The 22588-nt window shown below is 34.7% G+C and overlaps 1 protein-coding gene and 1 long non-coding RNA gene across 2 annotated transcripts; both read right to left on the minus strand.

Moving 5' to 3' along the window:
- Positions 1 to 123: 123 nt before the first annotated feature.
- LOC127175043 (uncharacterized) lies at positions 124 to 7785 on the minus strand. Its single transcript, XM_051125874.1, is given in 4 exon segments — positions 124 to 3373; positions 3376 to 3882; positions 6404 to 6501; positions 7733 to 7785. Coding segments are annotated over 3 exon segments (3840 nt in total). The 5' UTR covers positions 6498 to 6501; positions 7733 to 7785; the 3' UTR covers positions 124 to 134.
- A 9096-nt stretch (positions 7786 to 16881) lies between these two features.
- Positions 16882 to 17991, minus strand: LOC127175090 (uncharacterized). Its single transcript, XR_007828941.1, has 3 exons — positions 17772 to 17991; positions 17508 to 17564; positions 16882 to 16924 (listed from the first exon to the last, which is right to left on the minus strand). It is a non-coding gene; the product is annotated as an uncharacterized LOC127175090 (long non-coding RNA).
- Positions 17992 to 22588: the final 4597 nt, after the last annotated feature.

Consider the following 22588-nt stretch of genomic DNA (forward strand, 5'->3'; position numbering starts at 1 on the left):
GATGAGGTTTGATCCACATGTAAATTAAGCATTAATGTTCATTAAGCAACACCATGTTAAGCAAATAAATTTATTTCCTAATTCTCTTATAATAATCAGCTTTCATTGTTTTAATCCTTTTGATTGCTCTGTGGCTATAAGGCACTAAAAGCGTTCTTTATCTTCACAACTTTCATGGCAAGAGTCTTCATTCGCTTCTCTCTCTCCACCATGATTTTGCGCTCTTTTTCAAGCAAACTTTCTCCTTTAGCAATCTTTTCCAGGATGAGAGTTTCTTGTTTCATCTTCTCAAGTCCAGCAATGCGGTCCTCAAAGCCAGGACTTTTTTCCTCTTTCTCGGTTTTGATCAGGATTTCGAGGTATTCCGCTGTGGAGAGAGATTTTGGCTTCAGTGCAATTTCATCTAGTCTTCTTAAGCAATCAGAGGACAATTTGATCAGCTTCATTAGTTTGTCCTCAATTACATTGAATTCATTTTCAAGTGCATCAAGCATTTGCTTTGTGTCCATGAACTTTCCTTTAGCAGCCATGAAGTTGTCTTTTAGCTCTTTAATGGTTTTTGTCTCTTTTTTTGTTTCATACGTCCACATGAAATTTTCCCTTGAATGAGCAGAGTAATGGCAGTTTTCAGGGCAGATAATGCAGTGGTCATTCTCCATCACAGCACAAGTTTGCACAGCATCTTCTGCAGGGAGGAAGCAGTTGGAGTGGCATGTGAAGAAGCAAGTGTTGCAATTCATGGTAAAACAGTTTACAGGGGTTCTGTTTGCTTTCATCACCTCTACCTCTTGTTCGAAATTCTCATTTTGTGCCATGCTGTCACTCTCACTTTCCAAACATTGCTTGAATTTTTTTATCTCAGTCAGTTTAGAGAGACCTGCAGTTATTTGGGGGGTCAGACTTGCCATGGCTTTCTCAAGGCGCTCTCGTTCCTCCAAGACCTTTATAGTCAGTGTGAGATCTTTACTTTCAATGGTCCCCAGTGTTTTGAAAAAAGCCTTCATCTGTTTAAAGGTTTTTTCCCAGACAAGCTCTGTCAGTTTATCTCCTCCATCATCCTCATTATCATCATCTGAATCATTGTCAGAGGTTGTAGGCTGTACTATTTTTTTGTCTGCATACACAGCTGAGTTGTTGAACTTGAAATGGGTGGGCTGTCCCTTTTTATTCTTTTGACAGGGCAGATCTGCTGCTTTAATGGCTTCTAAAACTGGGATGTCTTTACCATCTGCAAATGTCACCAGAACTAGGATGTTCTCTGCGATGTCTTTGCCAAAAATTGACAAGACTGAGTCAAAGATGTATTTCTGGTTGGCACTCAGGCGGGCAAGAGAGGCTTGGACGACGAAGCAGATGGCATCAATGTGATCGATTCCCAAAGGGCTACAAAGGAAGCTTTTGATCTGCTCTGTAATCAGTTTATCATGTGCGATTCCTCTTGTGTCACCAAATCCTGGTGTGTCTACAATTGTGAGGGAGTAGGGAATTTCAAAGCCAGGCTGATTGTACAGCTCAAAAGATGAGACGATAGATGTCTGACTCTCAGCCTGTGTGCGATTGGTCACTTCATTGATTAGTTTAAAGCGATATGCATCCTGCCACTTTATGCCCAGTACGTAATTGGCCATCACGTTGATGAGCGTGGTTTTTCCTGCACCTGTTGATCCCAAAAGAAGAATGACTTTGTTTTTCACATCCTCCACTTTTCTTCCGAAAACATACTGATTAAAACTTACATTCTCTGCCGTTTTTTGGTGTAGTACCAGTGAATAAACTGATGGATTGCCCCTTTTTATTCGTGAAGACTGAGTCAAGAACAACCCACTCCCATCTTTATTTGATTCTTTACCCTTAAAACTGGCTGAAAACACAGTTTCAGGACTGGGGAGACTCACTCCATCATTTCCACAGTTTGCATAAACTCTGACTGTGTAATCTTTGTCTTGTTTCAGTCCCTCAAGAGTGCACTCCCTGTTTGTAGATTTCACAGACTTCCAAGACTTTTCATTTTCTTGATCCTTTGCACATTCTCTGAACTCCAACACATAACCAGTGATCAGAACATCCTCACCCACAGATGTAGGAACATCCCAGACTACAGTTGCAGTCTCAGATTCCACTTGTTTTATTGTAGGTGCTCCAGGAGGAGCACATGGACGAGTCCTGAAGAATGATGTTGTGTCACTTGTCAGACTTACTCCTGGACGACACACAGCCTTGCAGGTAAAACAATATTCTTTATGTGGTTTTAACTGCTTGACAGTGACCTGATCAGGAACCCCATCAGTAAACACCTCTGTCCATTCAGAGCTCTGAGCAGACTGATATGAAATACAGTACGAGTTCACAAACTTAACACCGTGGTCAGGAGGTTTGATTTGCAGATGTATGCAGTCATGTTCAGCACTCAAGAAAACCGGCATTGGTGGTTTTGAGGGAAGTTCATACTCTGAGCTGATGAGTCTCCCTCTTTCATAAACGTGAATTGAAGAGGCGGTGCTGCGTTCATCTGGGATTGATGCAATGCAGAATTCAATGTTCGTTCTTCCTTTATTGGCTTCTTTAAAATCTAGGAAGGCCTGTATGGTTTCCCTAGTCAATGTAGTTGCATCTTCTGATGAAAACCATTTCTCTGTCTTCTTTGAGGAGTTTTGATCATAACTTATTTGCTCTCCATTGTTACAGGATTGAGCCTTCAGGTAATTCTCCAAGTCTGAAAGGTACGGTTCCTTTTCATTTAAGGAAGTGAGTGCAAAAGCTATCACATAGTTATTGGATGCTTTCAAGACAACTTTGTCCAACTCGTTGCTGGATGAAAGAACAGGAACATCTTTCATGATGTCGAGGTACGATCTCACAACATTCATCTCTCGCTCTCGGTCATTTAGATACTTGGTTACCAGAGCACCGTTAAATGGGGATCTTTCTTTGTCATTCAGGGTATCAACAAGCTCCTGTTCTTCTTTTCCTCCACCCCTTATGGATGGAAGAACCTTGCAGAGATGTTTCTGAAAAACAATTTTATAATCTGAACAGAGGTTTTTACATTTTCTGATCTTAGCTGTGATTTCAGGGAATTGAATGGCAATACTGTTCCTCATCAGATCTTGACATTGAATGTCACAATTATGCAGTTCATCCATGATTCGTTGGACTCGTCGTATCAGGCTAACACTGATCTCCCTGACTAACTGAGCGGCTGCTGAATCTAGTTTTTTCAGAGGGTAAAGCCATGCAGTCATGGGCACGGCATTCTCTCCATGTTCTCCCAACAGTTTTGGTAGCTCTGAGTACACCTTGATGGCATCAGTATAGGAGACCGGATTGTTTTCCAGAGCAAAATCTCCATGAAAAGTGCAGCTGAACTTGTCATTTTCTCTTGTTCCATGTCATTCATTTTCAAAGATGCCTGACCCTCTATTGATATTGTAGGAATCTTTTTGATTGATGCTTGGAGGTCACCTTGTATCTTTTGATGGTTTTCATTGGATGAAACCTCACGATCAAAAATGAAGAATGCTTGAGCTCCATACAGTAGAGCCGTAACAACATGTGTGGCTGAGCCCTCCTGAAATACATTAGAGTGCTTTACATTCCCTGCGCCAAGGTGCTCCATAGTTAACTGCTCAAAGCGTGAGGTTGTATGATAATGTAAGGTGACTCGAGACTGATGTTTCGATGACTTCTTGTCATTTAAAAAGTCTGCTGACCCTTTCACACTGACTAATCCACTCATAAAGCTGGCTTCAAGAGATGCAGAGACATTAAGAGCACTGACTTTGTCTTCGCTTGAATCTGAGGCAATGATTTTGAAGTCAGTGTTTGGCTGTGGCCGTACATTAATATTCTTCTGCAGCATCTCAGCATCCCAAAGGGTTATTCCTTGAACAAATAAAAAATAAATAATAATAAATAAAAACATAGACATTGTGATATTAGAGTGATAACAGAACTTCAACCTTTTCACCGTTTGTATCACTCCACTTACAGTATTTCTCACAGTGAGTGACATTTTGGATGCTCAAATCCACTTTAATTTTAAAAATAATACTGTTTTGAGTTTTTTAGGCAAGAATGTATTTGTTTAGACTTCAAATATGCGGGTTGTTAATAAAGATATACTTCATTGCCCAAAGCCTCTTGGTTTTCATCCAAAACATCTTAAATTGTGTTCCGTAGACGAATGAAGCTTTTATGGGTTTGGACATGGGGGTAAGTGATTAATGGCAAAATTTTCATTTTGGGGTGGAGTAACCCTTTAAGGGTGATTCTTGACAGCACTGCTGCTCTGTGAATTTGTTGGCTGTATACAAGCTTTTTGAAAGAAAAAATAACTTCCTTGGTCAAAACTGCATTTTTCAATTTAAAAGTCTTTACTGCTGACTCTATCTATCCTCTATCCATCATCTAATGGCAGAACAATGTAACTAAAATAACCATAATGAACACACACATGCACACTGTTTCCTAATACTAAATACCACTATTATTTATATAAAATATTATTTATTGAATAATAATATTTAATAAACAACAACAACAGACATCATAAAAGTTGCTAGGAAATTCAGTCAAGTACAAACACAGCGCTCTGATATACAGCATTGAAGTTACATAAACCAAAGACTGTCCATTAGATTTACCCAAAAATGAATTTCACATCATGTTTAACCACTACAAAAACATCAAAGCCACCAGTACATTCCAGAAGATCTGACTGTGGTGAGACGCTTTCGATTGGTTTATGAGCTTGTGTCTCCGAAAACGTTGAGGCAATTTTTCAAATAGACGTTATTTTTTTAACAAACCGCATATTTGCAGTTCAAATAAATACATTCTCACCTAAGAATTTAGTGTCACAAAAACATTCCATGACACTCACTGTGAGAAATACAGCAAGCGGAGTGATACATGATACAAATGGTGAAACGGTTGGAGGAGCTCTGATATCACTCTAATATGTATAATTTATCTCTGTTTACCAGAGAATAATATAACGTGATCATGTTAATATTTAAAGTAATAATAACAATATATTGCCATAATATTAACATAATAAATGAAGTATATAAAAATCCCTAAATTTGACTATGAGTAGTTTTTGTTCATTTAGTCATGGCAGAAAAAACAGTAACATTGGCGCAAAGCATGTCGTGTTTAGTTATACATATAGGGTGAAGTCAGGTAAATGACTTATAATACCATCAGATAAGCTATGCATGAGATCTGATGATATTTTTATAGATTGGCATGGGTCTTTTAAAATATAAATGCTTTTTAAATGTGAAAAAGTATAATTGTTTTAAAATTATACAAGTTTACAAGAGTATTAGCAGGTATCAGCAGGTACCCTCTTGAGCCACGGCACAATGTTCAGGTAAAATGGGCCAATATGAAAAGCAAACAACACAGGTAATTTTGGCTGAAATCATTTTATTTTTAACAGTAAATTGCCACTATTGTCTTTAGTGTGCCATAGCAACAACACTATAGGCCTAAATGTATTATAATATAAGACTTATAATACCATCAAATAAGAAATGCATTGGCTCTTTTGTGTGCATGTGTGTATGCTTGTCAAATATTCATCAGACATTTTGTTTATTAGAACATTTATTAGAACATTTTTTGACATCTTTGACAAAAACAAAACTAAACAAAAAAACACTTTAAGATTTCCTAGCTACTGTAGGTCTTAACACTGCACCTTTCTTTCCCTTTCCCTTCTCTCTTCTTTCTCTTGTCTTTCTTTGCTTGTCCTCCTCCCATACTGTCTGCAACTGTCGGCATTTTTTTAAAGACTGTTAAGATTTTTGTATGAATACATATCTTGGCCTATAAACATATTTTCACCCTCAATTTCTGTGTAAAAGTGTGTGCATGTATGCAGCCCATTTTAGTGACATCTTGCTTTCTTTCCCTTTCCTTTCACTTCTGTTCATTTTCTTGGATACATCTTCTTGTCTTATTTGCTTGTCCTTATGCAGCCCATTTTAGCTAAAAATTGTTGACCATTTTAGCTTAACCAGCCATTTCTACCTAAAATGACCTTTTTCACAAAAATTGAAATTTCTTTTTTAAATTAAACTTTTTTATTTGAAAGAGCATGTCAAAACATTCTTCATAAACCTTTGCTTTGTTGGTAAGATTACTTATAATTGTTTTAGTAGAATGAATAGTGATTAATAAAATTTACTATATCATGTAACGCTCTGCCCTGCCCACATTAAAAACTCAGACCATTCAAAATTATTGTTGCATATCAACAAGTGTTGAAGCAAACAATCAAGATCAGTTATTGTGATTGACTGTAAAAAAAAAAAGAGATATGACACTACAACCTTATTTGGCCCATTTTAGCTGACTTCATTTAAGATAATTGAAATCTTGAAAATGTTTTTACCTGGAATGAGGCGATCTCTCCGGCAGTCGTAAAGCATTCCTAATTGAAAAGGGCGGCCAAGACAAGCCAGTTCAATGGTCTCAGAGTCAGACATCTTTCTAAAAGTTGACAAAACAAGCATAAATTTAGATCATTGTATTTTTTTTTTTTTTTTTTTAAAGTACTTAGAAGAAGGTTTTTTTTGTGGATTTGATGACCAAAAGAATGAAAGAGGTGATAAAACAGAACCTGATATAGTCAGGATATATCAGAATTCATTAGCAATATTTAATATCTGAAATATTTTATATTTGATTGGTTGTTTGGGGTTTTGATTTAAAAAAAAAAAAAAAAAAACACAGACTCTTTCTGTGTTGGAAAACATGGAAGAAAGTCAGGCAGGTTTGGCACTTTGTAAGGGTGAGTAAAAGATATATAAAATCATTTTTACATTTTCTTTCTTTGGATTATCTTAGTTTTACCTTAAAAAAAACACAGCAAATACCTGTGTGTTTGTGCACACCTGGAGAATAAAGCTACTTCTGATTCTGATTCAGATTTTAAATATTTAATAATGAATGTTCAGGAAAAGTGTGAGACAGTAAAAGCTTCACATAAAGGGCATTTTAACAGTAGTACATATAATTGTTGACAGCATGGTGAGAAGTTGTCAAGATTAACCTTCATTTAACAAAAAAAAAAAAAAAAAGCTGCTAAATTTCAGAAGAAAAAAATACAGGTTCTGTTTTTGTCACCTGTATAAACACCTGCAAAATAACAATATGTGACCCTGGACCACAAAACCAGCCTTAAGTCGCTGGGGTATAGTTGTAGCAATAGCCAAAAATACACTGTATGGGTCAAAATGATTGATTTTTCTTTTATGCCAAAAATCATTAGGAAATTAAGCAAAGATCCTGTGCCATGAATATATTGTGCAAAATTCCTACTGTAAATATATATAAAACTTAGTTTTTGATTAGTAATATGCATTATTATAAACTTTATTTGGACAACTTTAAAGTCGATTTTCTTAGTATTTAGATACTTTTTGCGCCCTCAGATTCCAGATATTCAAATAGTTGTATCTCGGCCAAATATTGTCCTATGCTAACAACATCAATTGAAAGCTTATTTATTCAGCTTTTAGATTATGTATAAATCTCAATTTAGAAAAATGTACCCTTATGACTGGTTTTGTGGTCCAGGGTCACATATATCAAATAAAACTATGCTGTCTATAGAGCAATTATTGGGCAATTACTAGAGCATCTTATATGTAAAAGAGACCCTTTTGTACTTATGTCCCAGTACAGCATTTCAGAGATAACATCATTTAATACAACATACCTTTTTTCATCCAGTATATTGTTGCAGAATGATTTGTCCTTTTCAGTGTGAGTTTCAGACCCTGATCATTGTGAACTGAGTGCTGGGGTTTTATAGAGTTAAGGCCACACCTTAAAACAGTGTGATTGGGCAAGTGACAAGTCTCTTAAATAGAAAATAAAATTGTGTAGACATGGTCTGAAAGACATGTATGTACTGTGACGAGTTGCTTGTGGCAACTAATAAACAAACTAATAAAAAATTAAATATATAAAGGTTTCTAGGTCTTTACATGTACAGTGATTTGCTTTATGTAACAGAAACAAACTGTATTTCAGTCACAGCTATATAATTTAAGTTAAAAAAAAAAAAGCAAAATCTAATCTGGTCAAACTTTCAGTTAGCTTTAATCGTTATTAACTTTTAAATCTGCAGATTAATAGAGTCGTAGGTCTGTATTTGAATTTGTTTGCCTTAAAAATAAATGTATAAAAACCTGCATTGTAAAAATTATTTTACTGTTTATCGCAGTATTTTTGCTTTCATCAGTTGAACTTATAACAACCATTTCTCTACTTCATTTTGTTTATCAGTAAGTTTGGAGCACCACTTTTTTCTTTACTTAAAAGGTACGTGCTGGTCATTCGTCCTTTAGCATTTACATCACAAAACAAGATTAAGATTTTTTTTTTCTTTAATAGGTCAAAACAACAGCTACTTGGTCATAAAACATATTTTTCAGATATATGTCTTAAAGGACTTGTGATGTTGTGATAGACTAATATTGAAGTGCTTTTGAGCAATGTCCCCTTCCCACATTGCCTTTCAAGAACTTAATAAATTAATATGCAGGTAAAGTCAACCAAGCAACAGCTTCTGTGTAAATCTTTTTTTTTTTTATATGCCTGAATGCTGGTTTCCTGTTACATTGCTGCTGGACCTTTTTTTGTATTATAAAAATGTTTCAAAAAATTGCATTTCAAGTTTCAGTTTCAGTAACAGTATCCAAGTTTTGCTTCCTTTTTTCTTAAAGTCATGTCAGTGATTTTTTTTTTTTTTTTTTTGTTATATGTATTTAGATCCTCTTGCTCTGTGCCTTTACTTTTGCTTTCTTGTTGGTTGAATGCAGTTTTACTGATTCTTTACATGTAGGTAAACATCAGTTTATGCAAGCAGCTATTGGTAGCCAGTGCAAATTGATGAACAGGGACATGCATTCTTTCTGGCTCATAAAAAGAGAAATTATTGGAGAGTACTGCAAGTGTAGCAGTGTCCTCTGGTTTGACCCAGGTCTCCGTCAAGGCCATGAGGTTGACCCTTGAATGACTTGTAATAGATGTAATGAAATGCTTTGTATACCACAGACCACAATTCCAGAGACCAATAGGGGAAGAAAATAGTGTATTAGCAGAAATTGACAAAATGCACAGGATGTCAGGATTGCTGTGCCTCCAGCGTGTGATGTGTGGTTTGCGAGTGTTAGTAAAAATAGGGATTTGAAAGTTCATGGGAAAGGTCATTCAGAAAAACTGAAATAGATGTGAAACAAGCTTCTTTCAACTTCTGCTAATTGACTGCTTTTCTCAAAGAGTATTTATTTTACACCGTTCAAGTCTTTTCACTGGCTCTTGAACATACTTTACTATTTAAAGGAGTAGTTCACTTCCAGAACAAAAATGTACAGATAATGTACTCACCCTGTTGTTATCCAAGATGTTCATGCCTTTCTTTCTTCAGTCGTAAAGAAATTATGTTTTTTTGAGGAAAACATTTCAAGAGTTATTTCCTATCTAGTGGACTTCAATGGTGGCCGCAAGTTTGAACGTCTAAAATGCAGTTTCAATGCAGCTTCAAAGGGCTAAACTTTAAACTGCATTTTCGACTTTCAAACTCGTGGGCACTACTGAAGTCCACTATATGGAGATAACTTCTTAATTTTTCCTAAAAAAAAAAAAACATAATTTCTTTGCGACTGAAAAAAGAAAGGCATGAACATCTTGGATGACAATGGGGGTGTGTACTTAGGGTGGAACGATTCAACTTACTCACGATTCGGTATGTATCACGGTTTTAGAGTCACGGTTTTGGTACGGTTCAGTATGTGCTATGTTTAGGGAAAAACTATGATGTCAAATAAAAATACAGAAAATAAGAATAATCTATCTAACTACAAGCAACAGCACAAATAAATACAATAGTGTAAAGATACAAATAAAATAAATAGCGATTTTCAGTTTTTATTTTTTTTTTAGGTAGGCCTAACATTAGTTTTTAGGTACAGAAATTGAATAAAGTAATCAAATGTAAAATAGCCTTGCTATTTTTACTGTATAAATTCAAGATTAATCTTTATTAAAGTTACAAAAGCTATTCAATCAAGATTCAATCAGGATTTTCTTGTGCAATCTATGATCTGGGTGGGATCGTTTAAATGCAATCGCTTTCTTGTGCGCGCTGTTTTGATTGGTTTTACTTTCGCTTTCGAAATTGATCACGTTCAGCAAGGAGGGGAAAGGATGGAAAGTGTGGGAAGTAACTTGTTTGGGGAGGCATGGCCTGCGAATGTCCCCACTTAGCAGGCGGCCCTGCTTCAGAGAGAGCTTAATATTTGTGCGCATTCTGAGGGGCGGTTTTGCGCGCTTCGAATGAGTGCACACACAAATCTTCTCATTGTGTGTACGTGCAAGCATCCTCTGCCATTTAAATGTTTAAGCTGGCAAGGCTTAAATGAGTTTAGTTTAACCACATATATCAGCGTGTGCTGTTCAGGTCTCACCAGTGCATGCAGGCTATCAGCACGATGACGGAATAAATGACTGCTCATTTTTCAGCATACAGCATTTGAATTGAACAAGAATTAATGGTTTGTCCACTTTTTTTTTCATTGCTGTTGTTGTAATGTACTGGGAGGCCAGAATGTGCATCCATCAACAGAAACATACATTAGCCAAACCCTGTTTGTTTTACATGATGTTATTTATAACAAACCATATTACAGATGCATTGTCAGATTTAAGTTGAACCATAGTGCGTGCCGAACCATGTCGAGAACTGTACGGTTCCTTTTTTTTTTTTTTTACCGTGAACCGTTCCATCCGTGAGTACATTATCCGTAAATTTTTGTTCTGGAAGTGAACTACTCCTTTAACACAACAAAGGACCAAGCAAGCGCACAAAACTGACAAGGTACACAGTCCAGCATGATATCAAAAGAAGTGAAAGCAATTTTCAGTTGACGCACCAAGAGTGCGTGTTTTGCGTGTTTGTTGTTTAGAAAAAATATCTGCTAGTAGGTTAGGATTCATTTGTTTACTGCTTATTTGAGTTAACTTTAACTTTAACTTTTTTTTTTTTTTTGCTAATTGTGCATGTTATTTGCCATTAGCTGTAATTGGAATCTACAAAAGGACTTTTTGCTACCTGTTAGCTGCCTACACACACACACACACACACATATAGTTAACTGCCCATTCCTGTCACTGGGAATTTTATGGGTGACGCCCAGGTACTTCAATATGATGGGTTAAATTTGTCTAAATTCATGCTGCTACCTATTTCATGCCTTTATTTTACAATGCCAGCAAATGAAATACAACTCACCATTACTACGTGGCAGGGGCACTACAATACAGTATACATTAAATACTGTTACCAACATCAAGTGCATTTATGGTTAACTGAAGCAGAGTGGAAAATCTTAATAAACTTAATTTCAAAGTCAGGTCATTTAAAGATAATTCCTTTTAAATCAGACAACAAAACCATTCTAAATCTGTCAAAGACAGTCAATTTTAAAAATACATAGAAAACCTGTATTCTTGCTTCATAACCCAAATGCAGTTGTAATGCACTATTAACATCAGTATTCATTAAAACTTGTTACCAACATCAGTTATACTTACGGTTAACTGAAACAAGATGAGACTAGTGAATAACATTTCTGATAATAAAATGAATCTTAAAAAATTATTTTGGATACATTTAAAGAAAACATTTTAGATCAGACAAATAATAAAACATTTTGAAATTGTTCTCATTGTCAGTCACTCTTGTAAATATTGTAAAATTCTAATTGAGTACAAGTAATACTTTTTGTTACATCCGCTAGTTGTGTTTGACAAGGAATATATTTGGGCCAAAAGAAGGCAGCAGAGTTGGAAGTAGTAATTTCGGGACAGAGTGTGTTGCAATATTAGATGTTTCAATAGAGGAACAGAGTGTGTTTCAATATTAGATGTCTCAGTCTCAGATAGAAAGCGACAAAATTCTGTGGTGGACAGGACAAGTTGCTCCCAGAGTAGAGCTTGAATAGCTTGTCCACAACACATGCAAGGCCCTCGTCTACAGAAATGGGTACTCTGTCATTACTTGCAATGAAATATAGTCTGATGCATGTGCTCGAACTCCCAGATTGTCTGTGGCTGGGTCACTGTCAGTACTCTTTTAGGTGTTTATAAAATGATGTGGTGCAGTGGACAACTGGTGTAGTCGTGTTCTTCTATTTTCACATCTCTTCTCTTTTTTTCAAATGTGTTCTGTCTTGCGTACTGCTACTGTCACCATTTTCCCAACTAATTAGCAATAAATTTAAATTAAATTTTTGCAGCACTATGCATTTTAAAGATTACTATCTGCTGTAGCTCACAGATGGCTACAGAGTCCAACAGCATTGTTATTCCCATCAAATCAGGCCAGAGTGAAAAGAGCAGGAGCAGCTGCATTTTAAAAAGACAAGAGGCATGACATAATTGGCTGTCAAAAAACAGACGCTAATGTCTTAAGTTTAATACACTGTGTGCATAATTATTAGGCATGTTGATAATCTGGTCATATTTTTTTCCCAAGCACATTTTGCCAATTCCAAACCACAACAATCTTAATAACTACTATTAATTTTGTATTTAATCATTTGTAAGTGATATATAACTGTCCGTGAAGGCTGGAAGTGAAAAACTCCTTATATTCAGGTGTGCATAATTAGTAGGCATGTTTTTTTTACAGATAAAATGACCCAAAAAAGATATTTAACCCAGACTGAAAAGTCCAAATTATTAAATGCCTATGAGAAGAATGAATACTAATGCATTACAAGAATTTGCAAAGTTAAGGCTTGACCATTGGACAGCGAAATGCTTGTTGAGTCTGCATGGTCAGAAAAACAGGTGGAGAAGAAAAGATGCATGTTAACTGCAAAAGAATTAGGAATTAAGGTGAAGAATTAGGTGTGACACCATCAGGAACCATTTAGTCTCCAGCGCCACCATTTTCCAGAACTGCAACCTACCTGGAGTCTTCAGAAGTACAGTGTGTCAGGTTCTCAGAGACTTTGCTTGGTAAAAAATCCTAAAAAAATGCCCCTGACTTAATAAGAATAACAAGCTGACGTGTTGTGAAATACATAAAGACAGTTTATTTTTTTATAGGCTTTATAGACAGATAAGTTGAGAGTGACTCTTGAAGGACAAGCATCACATTCTCTTGAGAATTTCAAGAATTCAAGAATTTATCTTCCAAAATCTGGCAGTAAGTTTTGGGAGTTCATTTTAGTCCATCTCTGCAAATCAGACTTTTCAGGATAGGAGATTAAACATGAACTACCAAAATGTATTGCCAGATTTTGGAAGATAAATTCTTGAATCAGAGGTACAAGAGGTACACTGTATATTTGTTAATTGTTTTGTTCATTTCAGAGCATTTTATGTGCTACCATATCAAATAAATCTTATGTATTGTTTTTTCCATAAACACATTTTTTTTTTCAATTATGTGTTAGAATGCTGTCAACACAACAATCTGAGTTGTTGTTTTTTTTTTTGACACATCTGTTTCTGCAGGTTAAGCTCAGAAAATGGCTAATTTTGGAATGTGTCATTTTATGATGTACTAGTAGTATCTATAGCCCCTTGCATCTGGTGTAAACATGGGGTAAAATTAGGAAAGAGCTTCAGATCATGTCTTGTTTGCTTGCTTTACTTTAATACAGATTTATTTTGAAATGAGACAGTATGATGCAAGCTTTTCAGAAAGACTGAAAGTAAAAGATGATGCAGTGCTGATCAGACCATACTGGATCCAACAGTCGCAACAAATAAGTGTGAGTAAATGGGGGTTTTTAGCACTGTTGGATTGTCTGTTCCAGACTAGTTTGATACTGGTCAAGATAGAAGATGATACTGAAACAAGATAGAAAATAGCCTGTTACTTCTAAATTTTTTTTTTTTTTTATTATACATTATAAGTGAACCTTAGAGAACATTATTCTCTAAGAAAAGTTTTCTATTCTCATAGAAAAGCGCAGTTGGTGACCTCTCTAAAGTTTCATTTTTGGGCATGTGTGTCACTGTAACAATATCCAAGTTTTGCTTCCTTTTTGCTAAAAGTCTTGTCAGCGGATCTTTGTATTTAGATCCTCTTGCTCTGTGTCTGTGCACTTTTGCTTCCTTGTTTCTGGAATGTGCTTTCACTGATTCTTTGCATTCACAGTCTGCATTCAGTTCAGGGGTATTTCTAGTCTGAAATATATACATAATAAAATATATGAATAATAAAAAATGATATTACATTTAGTCATTTAGTAGACACTTTCATCCAAAGTCTTACAAATGAGGACAAAACCAACAAAATATACAAAAATAATATACAAGTGCTGTGACAAGTCTCAGTTAGCCTAACGCAGTACATGGAGTAAGTTTTTTTTTTATATATATAATAAATAAAAAGAAAACAAGTAAATAGAATAGAGAATGCTAGGAAGGACATTTCTTTTTACATAAAAAGAAAAGTTGAAAAAATAGAGAAAGAATAGAGAACAATAGTGCTAGAGGGTCATTTTTAAGATAAATAAAGAAGAAAACAATTAGATAGCATAGACAACAAATAGGAAATGCAACTGTTAGAGGGTTGTCTTTTTTTAAATAAAAAGAAAACAAGTACTTAGAAATAGAATAAAGAGTGCAAGTATTAAAGGGTGAAGTGTTTTTATTATTATTATTATTAAATGATTATTATTACATTATTATTATTACATTTATTAATAAATTTACATTGCCAGTCAGAAGATTGGAATAATTGAATGGTTAGGTTACACTTTATTTTACGGTGTTCTTGTTACAGTGTAATTAAGTACTGAGTAGTATTTATTAACTACATGTACTTATGGTTAGGGTTAGGATGAGGGTTTGGTTTAGGCATAGTTGTATGTAATTATGCTTAATTTATTGTTATTACTGCTATAATAAGTACGTGTAACGTGTAACCGACACTGTAAAGTAAAGTGTTACTAACAGTTGTGCTGTTTAATATTTTTGTGGAAACCATGATAGATTTTTTCAGGATTCTTTGATGACTAAAAGTTCAAAAGAACTACATTTATTTGAAATAGAAGTCTTTTGTAACATTATAAATTTACTGTCACTTTTAATCAATTTAATGTGCTCTTCAGCTTTGCATCTCAGAAATAAATCAATTTTTAAAACATACGGTTTTAAATTTATTTTTTTTTTTAAGAGGGTTCTTATGTTCATCAAGGGCGCATTTATTTGATCAAAAATACACTAAAACAGTAATACTGTGGAAATATTATTATATTTATTATTACTTGATATGTTAGATATGTTAAATGTATTTAAAAAAGTGATGGTAAAGATTTCTATTTTGAATGGACTTTCTTTTGAACTTTTTATTAAGTGACTTTTTATTCATCTTATTTGTCTTCTTTCTGATCTAAAAAAATGAGCCGATCTATTACTCAGAAACTGATAAGTTTTGTGATCCATTGCACCACTACACATTAGATCAATAGTGTTTAATTTGTAAATCTGGCATTACTAGATCTGATTCTAAACAGCAGACAGAAAACACTTGTATGATTGCTGAAATATTATTAAAAGTCATTGTAATCTCCACTGTCAGACAAGAAATTTAGCAGTAATATTTTACTGGGGCACTGTGGACCAAATTGTAGACATTTTAGACATATATTGTATATCCTTTTGGCTTCAGTAAAGGAGAGACCTGTAAAAGAGTTGAAAAATTTTGTTAAATGTATAATTTCTTCATACATTGACAAACTCTGTATGTTTTGCAGAAACGGCTATGCTGTATGCTTTTGCAAACCTGTCTATGTATGTATTTATTTATTTGTTATATATATATATATAATAATTATAAATATATAATTAGATATATATTTGTATACACAAACCACAATCATTTTCAATGCTAGATACTATTTCTAACAAGTGCTTAGCAGTGCACACTATACTTCAAGTGCTTTTCAGTATAAAAAGAAAAGAAAAACTGAAATGGATTTTATTGTCATCCGGCCATTGATCAGCAGCAAGTAATTCTATTTGCCAAAAAAATAAACTGTTGTCCTTTCATGATTTTAAGTGTATGTCAGGATCATTTCCTAGGTCAGTGGTAAAACAAATCTGTTGATAATTTCTCATGCCTGTCAAACAAAATTCATAAGGTAAGTAAAAATATGCATACTCTTCTTTGATGGTGAAAATAAAATGTAGAACTTTATTTTGATAGCATCTTTTAAAACAAAAAGTTTACAAAGTGTTTTACAGTGGACATATGGAAGAGAAAAATAAAATCTTCACAATCTTTTAGGTGATGTGCATCTATATTTCTGTATGATGAATAGAAATTAAACCACAGAAACAGTTTAACCAACTGTCTTGTTTTCTTTTTGTTCATTTTGCTTCTCTAGGTGAATTCTTTTCCTTTCTTCTTCCTCTTTAAATCTGTTCTCTTTGTAGATTCTCTTCTTCTCTTCTTCTTTCATCATCTGTATATTTCTTTCATGTTCAATTCTTTGGCGTTGTTCCTGGAGGGCATATCTTTCTTCTTGGATTCTTTGCTCATTTTTTGCTTTCTGTAATTCTGCATCATACTGCACTCTTCTAAGTTCTTCCTCCATTCTCCTTCTGTCATTTTCTCAGCTCATGTTGCATTCTTTCTAAGTTCTTTCTCCATTTTCAGTGTTTTGAAGATGGAAAGCTGTTGAGAGACAGAGAAACATTTGTTCACTAAAGTATTAGAAATTTGCAAAGTACACTCTTAAAAATAAAGGTGCTTCATGATGCCATAGAAGAAACTTTTTGTCTAAATGGTTCTATAAAGAACCTTTGTTCATTTGAAGCTCTTTCTTACACAAAAGGTTTCAGCAGAGTTATCATTTCCCATTTTCAGTGTTTTGAAAAGCTGTTGAGAGAAAGAGAAACATTTGTTCACTAAAGTATTAGAAATTTACAAAGTACCGGTACATTCAAACATATTCATTCAAACACAAACATCCTGTTATATGCTACATGTAAGGGGTGTTCCCATTAAAATTCCCATTAAATGAAAATGACAGTACAAATAGTGTTTTCATTTAAAATTTGCAGGCTTTATCTTTTTTTTATTCTTAAAAAATTGTTCTAAAGAAAGAAAACTGCATTCAATATGCCATTTGTTTTACTGCTCCACATCTGTTGTGAAATTAAGCATGTAATCTGAGGTTGCCTCTGCAGCACTTTGAAAATTATAACTATAAAGGTTTTTTTTTTTTCTTATAAACACATGAATTTTTATTGTCAGATTAACTGACATTTTTAACACCTCTAATTTAAAAGGTTTTTTTCTTCTTCTTAGAATATATAAAGTCTGTAAAATAGCACATTGGACTGTTTTGTACTGTAAGAACTGGTTAAAAGATTTGTGCACTTAAATCTGTAATCATAAAATAATTCAACCACTAAATGCCATTGTATTTTTCATAAAGTAGGCTAAGTGTAAACTTTACCGTTTGCTGATGACTGTTTCTTTCCTCAGGTTTTGCTCAGTTTCTGCCTTCTGTATCCTAAAGGAGACTTAGATGCTTGTGTTATGAAAAAAATGGTCATATGCTGAATATTCTGTAGTTATAAACAGATGTTAAGTTGTAAAAGTTGAAGCAATCATGCCTTCTGACTGTCATTATTACAGTTATCAAAAATGTGGTCTGTGGGACTTGCAATAGAGCTACTGAAAAAACTACAGCCATCAGTAAAACAGTTAAATAACATACCTGTTTCTTAATACTTCAGTATTTTTTTTTGTCTTGGCTCATCCAGTTCTGGGGTACAGCTGGTGTGTGTGTGAAAACTACTAGAGTAAGGCACTTTTATACAGTGCTGAGGTGTGACAATGCTGTGATTGGACACATCTGTCACTGATCGGCCAATGAGAGTGCAGTGTTGTGGAGGACATGAGAGGTTGGGTATTTTAGCATTTCCTTTTAGATCAGTCTTATGTTCTTTATTTTAGGTCTGTTAAGTTTTAGTGTTTGCTAAAAAATTGCCTTTAACTTTCACTAAATGTTGTTGCAGAGACAAAGTTTATTGCTTTTTTAAAATAAGTGAAAATACATTGAGGCAATGCAACCAAGGAAAGCAAGGAAGTTTTTCAGGTGGTAAAAGTGTAGATAGGTTATATTTGATAATAATGTAATACTAACTTGAAGTTCTTCACCTAAGTGGCATAAGCTCCACCGACTTTATAGTTGGCTACTAAAGGGTCATGCATTGAATAAAAGGTTCACTGGAGGGCGCCAGTCACCTTTAGCCACTGAAATAGACTTTTGAAAACTCATTGCAATTCATCAATATCATCAAAAATGATGTCTGAACACAGGCCCCATAAATACCTAACAATAAAGACTGATTATAATTCTCCGTCTGAGAGCTAAATGAATGAGAACTTATAATAGCAATTTGCATATACTCCAGAATGTTATGAAGACTGATCAGATGAATTGCATAGTCCTTCTTTGCCATGAAAATTAACTTAATCCCGAAAAAAACTTTCCACTGCATTTCATTGCTGTCATTAAAAGACCTGCTGAGATCATTTCAGTAATCGTCTTGTTAACTCAGGTGAGAATGTTGACGAGCACAAGGCTGGAGATCATTATGTCAGGCTGATTGGGTTAGAATGGCAGACATGACATGTTAAAAGGAGGGTGATGCTTGAAATCATTGTTCTTCCATTGTTAACCATGGTGACCTGCAAAGAAACGCGTGCAGCCATCATTGCGTTGCATAAAAGTGGCTTCACAGGCAAGGATATTGTGGCTACTAAGATTGCACCTAAATCAACAATTTATAGGATCATCAAGAACTTCAAGGAAAGAGGTTCAATTCTTGTTAAGAAGGCTTCAGGGTGTCCAAGAAAGTCCAGCAAGCGCCAGGATCGTCTCCTAAAGAGGGTTCAGCTGCGGGATCGGAGTGCCACCAGTGCAGAGCTTGCTCAGGAATGACAGCAGGCAGGTGTGAGCGCATCTGCACGCACAGTGAGGCGAAGACTTTTGGAAGATGGCCTAGTGTCAAGAAGGGCAGCAAAGAAGCCACTTCTCTCCAAAAAAAACATCAGGGACAGATTGATCTTCTGCAAAAAGTATGGCGAATGGACTGCTGAGGACTGGGGCAAAGTCATATTCTCCGATGAAGCCTCTTTCCGATTGTTTGGGGCATCTGGAAAAAGGCTTGTCCGGAGAAGAAAAGGTGAGCGCTACCATCAGTCCTGTGTCATGCCAACAGTAAAGCATCCTGAGACCATTCATGTGTGGGGTTGCTTCTCATCCAAGGGAGTGGGCTCACTCACAATTTTGCCCAAAAACACAGCCATGAATAAAGAATGGTACCAAAACACCCTCCAACAGCAACTTCTTCCAACAATCCAACAACAGTTTGGTGAAGAACAATGCATTTTCCAGCACGATGGAGCACCGTGCCATAAGGCAAAAGTGATAACTAAGTGGCTCGGGGACCAAAACGTTGAAATTTTGGGTCCATGGCCTGGAAACTCCCCAGATCTTAATCCCATTGAGAACTTGTGGTCAATCCTCAAGAGGCGGGTGGACAAACAAAAACCCACTAATTCTGACAAACTCCAAGAAGTGATTATGAAAGAATGGGTTGCTATCAGTCAGGATTTGGCCCAGAAGTTGATTGAGAGCATGCCCAGTCGAATTGCAGAGGTCCTGAAAAAGAAGGGCCAACACTGCAAATACTGACTCTTTGCATAAATGTCATGTAATTGTCGATAAAAGCCTTTGAAACGTATGAAGTGCTTGTAATTATATTTCAGTACATCACAGAAACAACTGAAACAAAGATCTAAAAGCAGTTTAGCAGCAAACTTTGTGAAAACTAATATTTGTGTCATTCTCAAAACTTTTGGCCACGACTGTAGATTGATCCCCTTGATTTCATATGATGATAGCACATGTTAAAGACTGTGTCAAGGGGAATTTTAGGAGTTAGTTTTGAGTTATAAAACTTGCAGTATGTTCTTATTGTAGAATATCCTGTCAGAACACTTTGATTCCTGTTTGTGACCCTGGATGACAAAACCAGTCATAAGGGTCAATTTTATGTTAGTTTTATACATCATCTGAAAGCAGAATAAATAAGCTTTCCATTCATGTTTGTTAGGATAGGACAATATTTGGCTGAGATACAACTATTTGAAAAGCTGGAATCTGAGGGTACAAAATAATCAAAATACTGAGAAAACTGCTTTTAAAGTTGTCCAGATGAAGTTCTTAGCAATGCATATTACTAATTAAAAATTACGTTTTGATATATTTATGATAGGAAATTTACAAAATATGTTCATTGAACATGATATTTACTAAATATCTTAATGATTTTTAGCACAAAAGAAAAATTGATCATTTTGACCCATACAATGGGCTATGGTACAAATTATGACTGGTTTTGTGGACTCCTTTAAAAAGTTGATTTTTCATAATTGTGTTAAACCCCTAAATATTTTGCCTGTAAGTTCAAAAAAGTACATCTGCATTTCCCATTAGTTACCTACACTCTGGTGACCCGCCACAGTTTCATAATGAACCGACTTCTCATAATGAAATAAAATGTTTTTGATGTTGTGTTCTGTGCCATTGTTTGGCAAACCATCTGTCAAACAAACTTCATCTCCGCATGTGCTGTGAGTTTATTGTAGCCTACATTTGATAAGGTAACAGGTACCGTTTATGCATTATTTTCAAATTTGCATATTTTTTGGGCAGGTGATTCCAATGTTACACCAGACTTTTGCATGTAAATAAATGAAGACAGAAGTATGATGAGTTTCCTATTTTAAAATAAAATAATACACTTGATATAAAATATTAAATTTTCTCCTAAATTTATTTTACAGTACAGTTGTTTTACACAAGTAATAAATTACTGTGGACACAGCTACTAATAGTAATAATATTTTTTAATATAATAATATTTATTTAATATAATGATTATTTATTATTATATTTTAATTTGGCTAAGTTTGGATAAAACAACACTGTGGATGTACTGTAGACAGAAACACTATCACAACTAAAATGAGGTTTAAGTCCACTTTAAATTCCAGGTAGCCTACAAGTAAATACAAAGACTCTTAAGTCTGTTCAGTTTGGACATGAATAAAAATTAATTGGTGCTCTTAACTCCCAAAAATGCACTATATTTATACATATAACTTTATAATGTACAAAATTTGTACAATCTATTATTATTTTTTTTTGTAATGTGAATATATATATATATATATATATATATATATCAGAGGTCGCGTTAACCGAAAATTCTCAGTCATTAATGGAATTTTTTTTTTATCAGTGATGGAAAAATCTGCAGAACGTCCGTCATTTTTGACAGATAACACAGAGGGTGATGTATTGTAAATTATAGCTGTAATTCCCACCCCTGTCCAGTTAGTGGCGAGTGCCAGTCTGGCAGCAGAGCATGGGATACAGAACAAAAATGAAACTATCACGAATGTTTTCCTACGTGTTTGATTACGCACAGGCGAGTACACAGAAACTACAGCAATCTATCATGCCACATTAAAGAGCGTAAAAATGATATTTATTGCATGAATTTCATAAGGAAATTAACAGAATTTGAAATCTGGGACTTTCTTTCACATGAAAAGTAAGACAAAGCCTAGCCTATTGCTATTTTGGAAGGAAGACGCACTATACACTGTTCATTCATCATCTGGAAACAGCATACACCAAGAGATCGATTGTGATTTAAGAATCCATATTGGTTCATTAAAATGAGAATCTCATTCAAAAGAAAAAAAAATCATTTTTTTTTTCTAAAGCGATTTTTTTGTTTTGTTTTACCCAGCCCTAGCGTATTTTGTTGTTTTTAAACATTGCACTGAAGGTTTATGATTAAAACCGAAAATGTGAACAAAAATAAAAGCAATTAAAGGTGGTGTTATTATAATTAAAATATGAAAATTAAAATGATGGGTAATAATAGATTATGACTGAATATTTACGACAGAAAATGTTAAAGTCTAGCGCGACCTCTTATATATGTGTGTGTGTGTGTGTGTGTGTGTGTGTATATGTCTTTTTTTTTCTTTATTTACACCTTTTAGATGAAGGGATGTATTCCCATTCAGATACAAGAACATCAGTGAGGTCAGACACTGATGTGGCTTGAAGGGTCTGACTCAAATAGAATAGAAACTTAGACACAATTGTTTTAAAATTAATACATACTGATCTGCATTCTAGCTACAGTTTGTAATAGTTTCTGCCAGTGTGCTTGGGTAATACATTGTATTGCAGGGGAAAAAAGATCTCTTTTTTATCATAAATCTCTTTTGGTCAGGACAACGTTTGAGCCAGTTTAAGAAAACAAATATTGTATAATAGAAATACTAAAATTACTAATCAGCCATATAATTTTATGTACTTATTTTATTTTGCAGAACTCAGACGGTACAGTATAACAGGAACTGAGGTGCTCATCTTACTGAGGTAATCATCTTGTATCCAATGTATATAGTGTGTCCGTTTTTGCTTACATTACAAAGAAA

This window comes from Labeo rohita, chromosome 2, assembly GCF_022985175.1.
Source record: "Labeo rohita strain BAU-BD-2019 chromosome 2, IGBB_LRoh.1.0, whole genome shotgun sequence".
NCBI classification, from domain to species: Eukaryota; Metazoa; Chordata; class Actinopteri; order Cypriniformes; family Cyprinidae; genus Labeo; species Labeo rohita.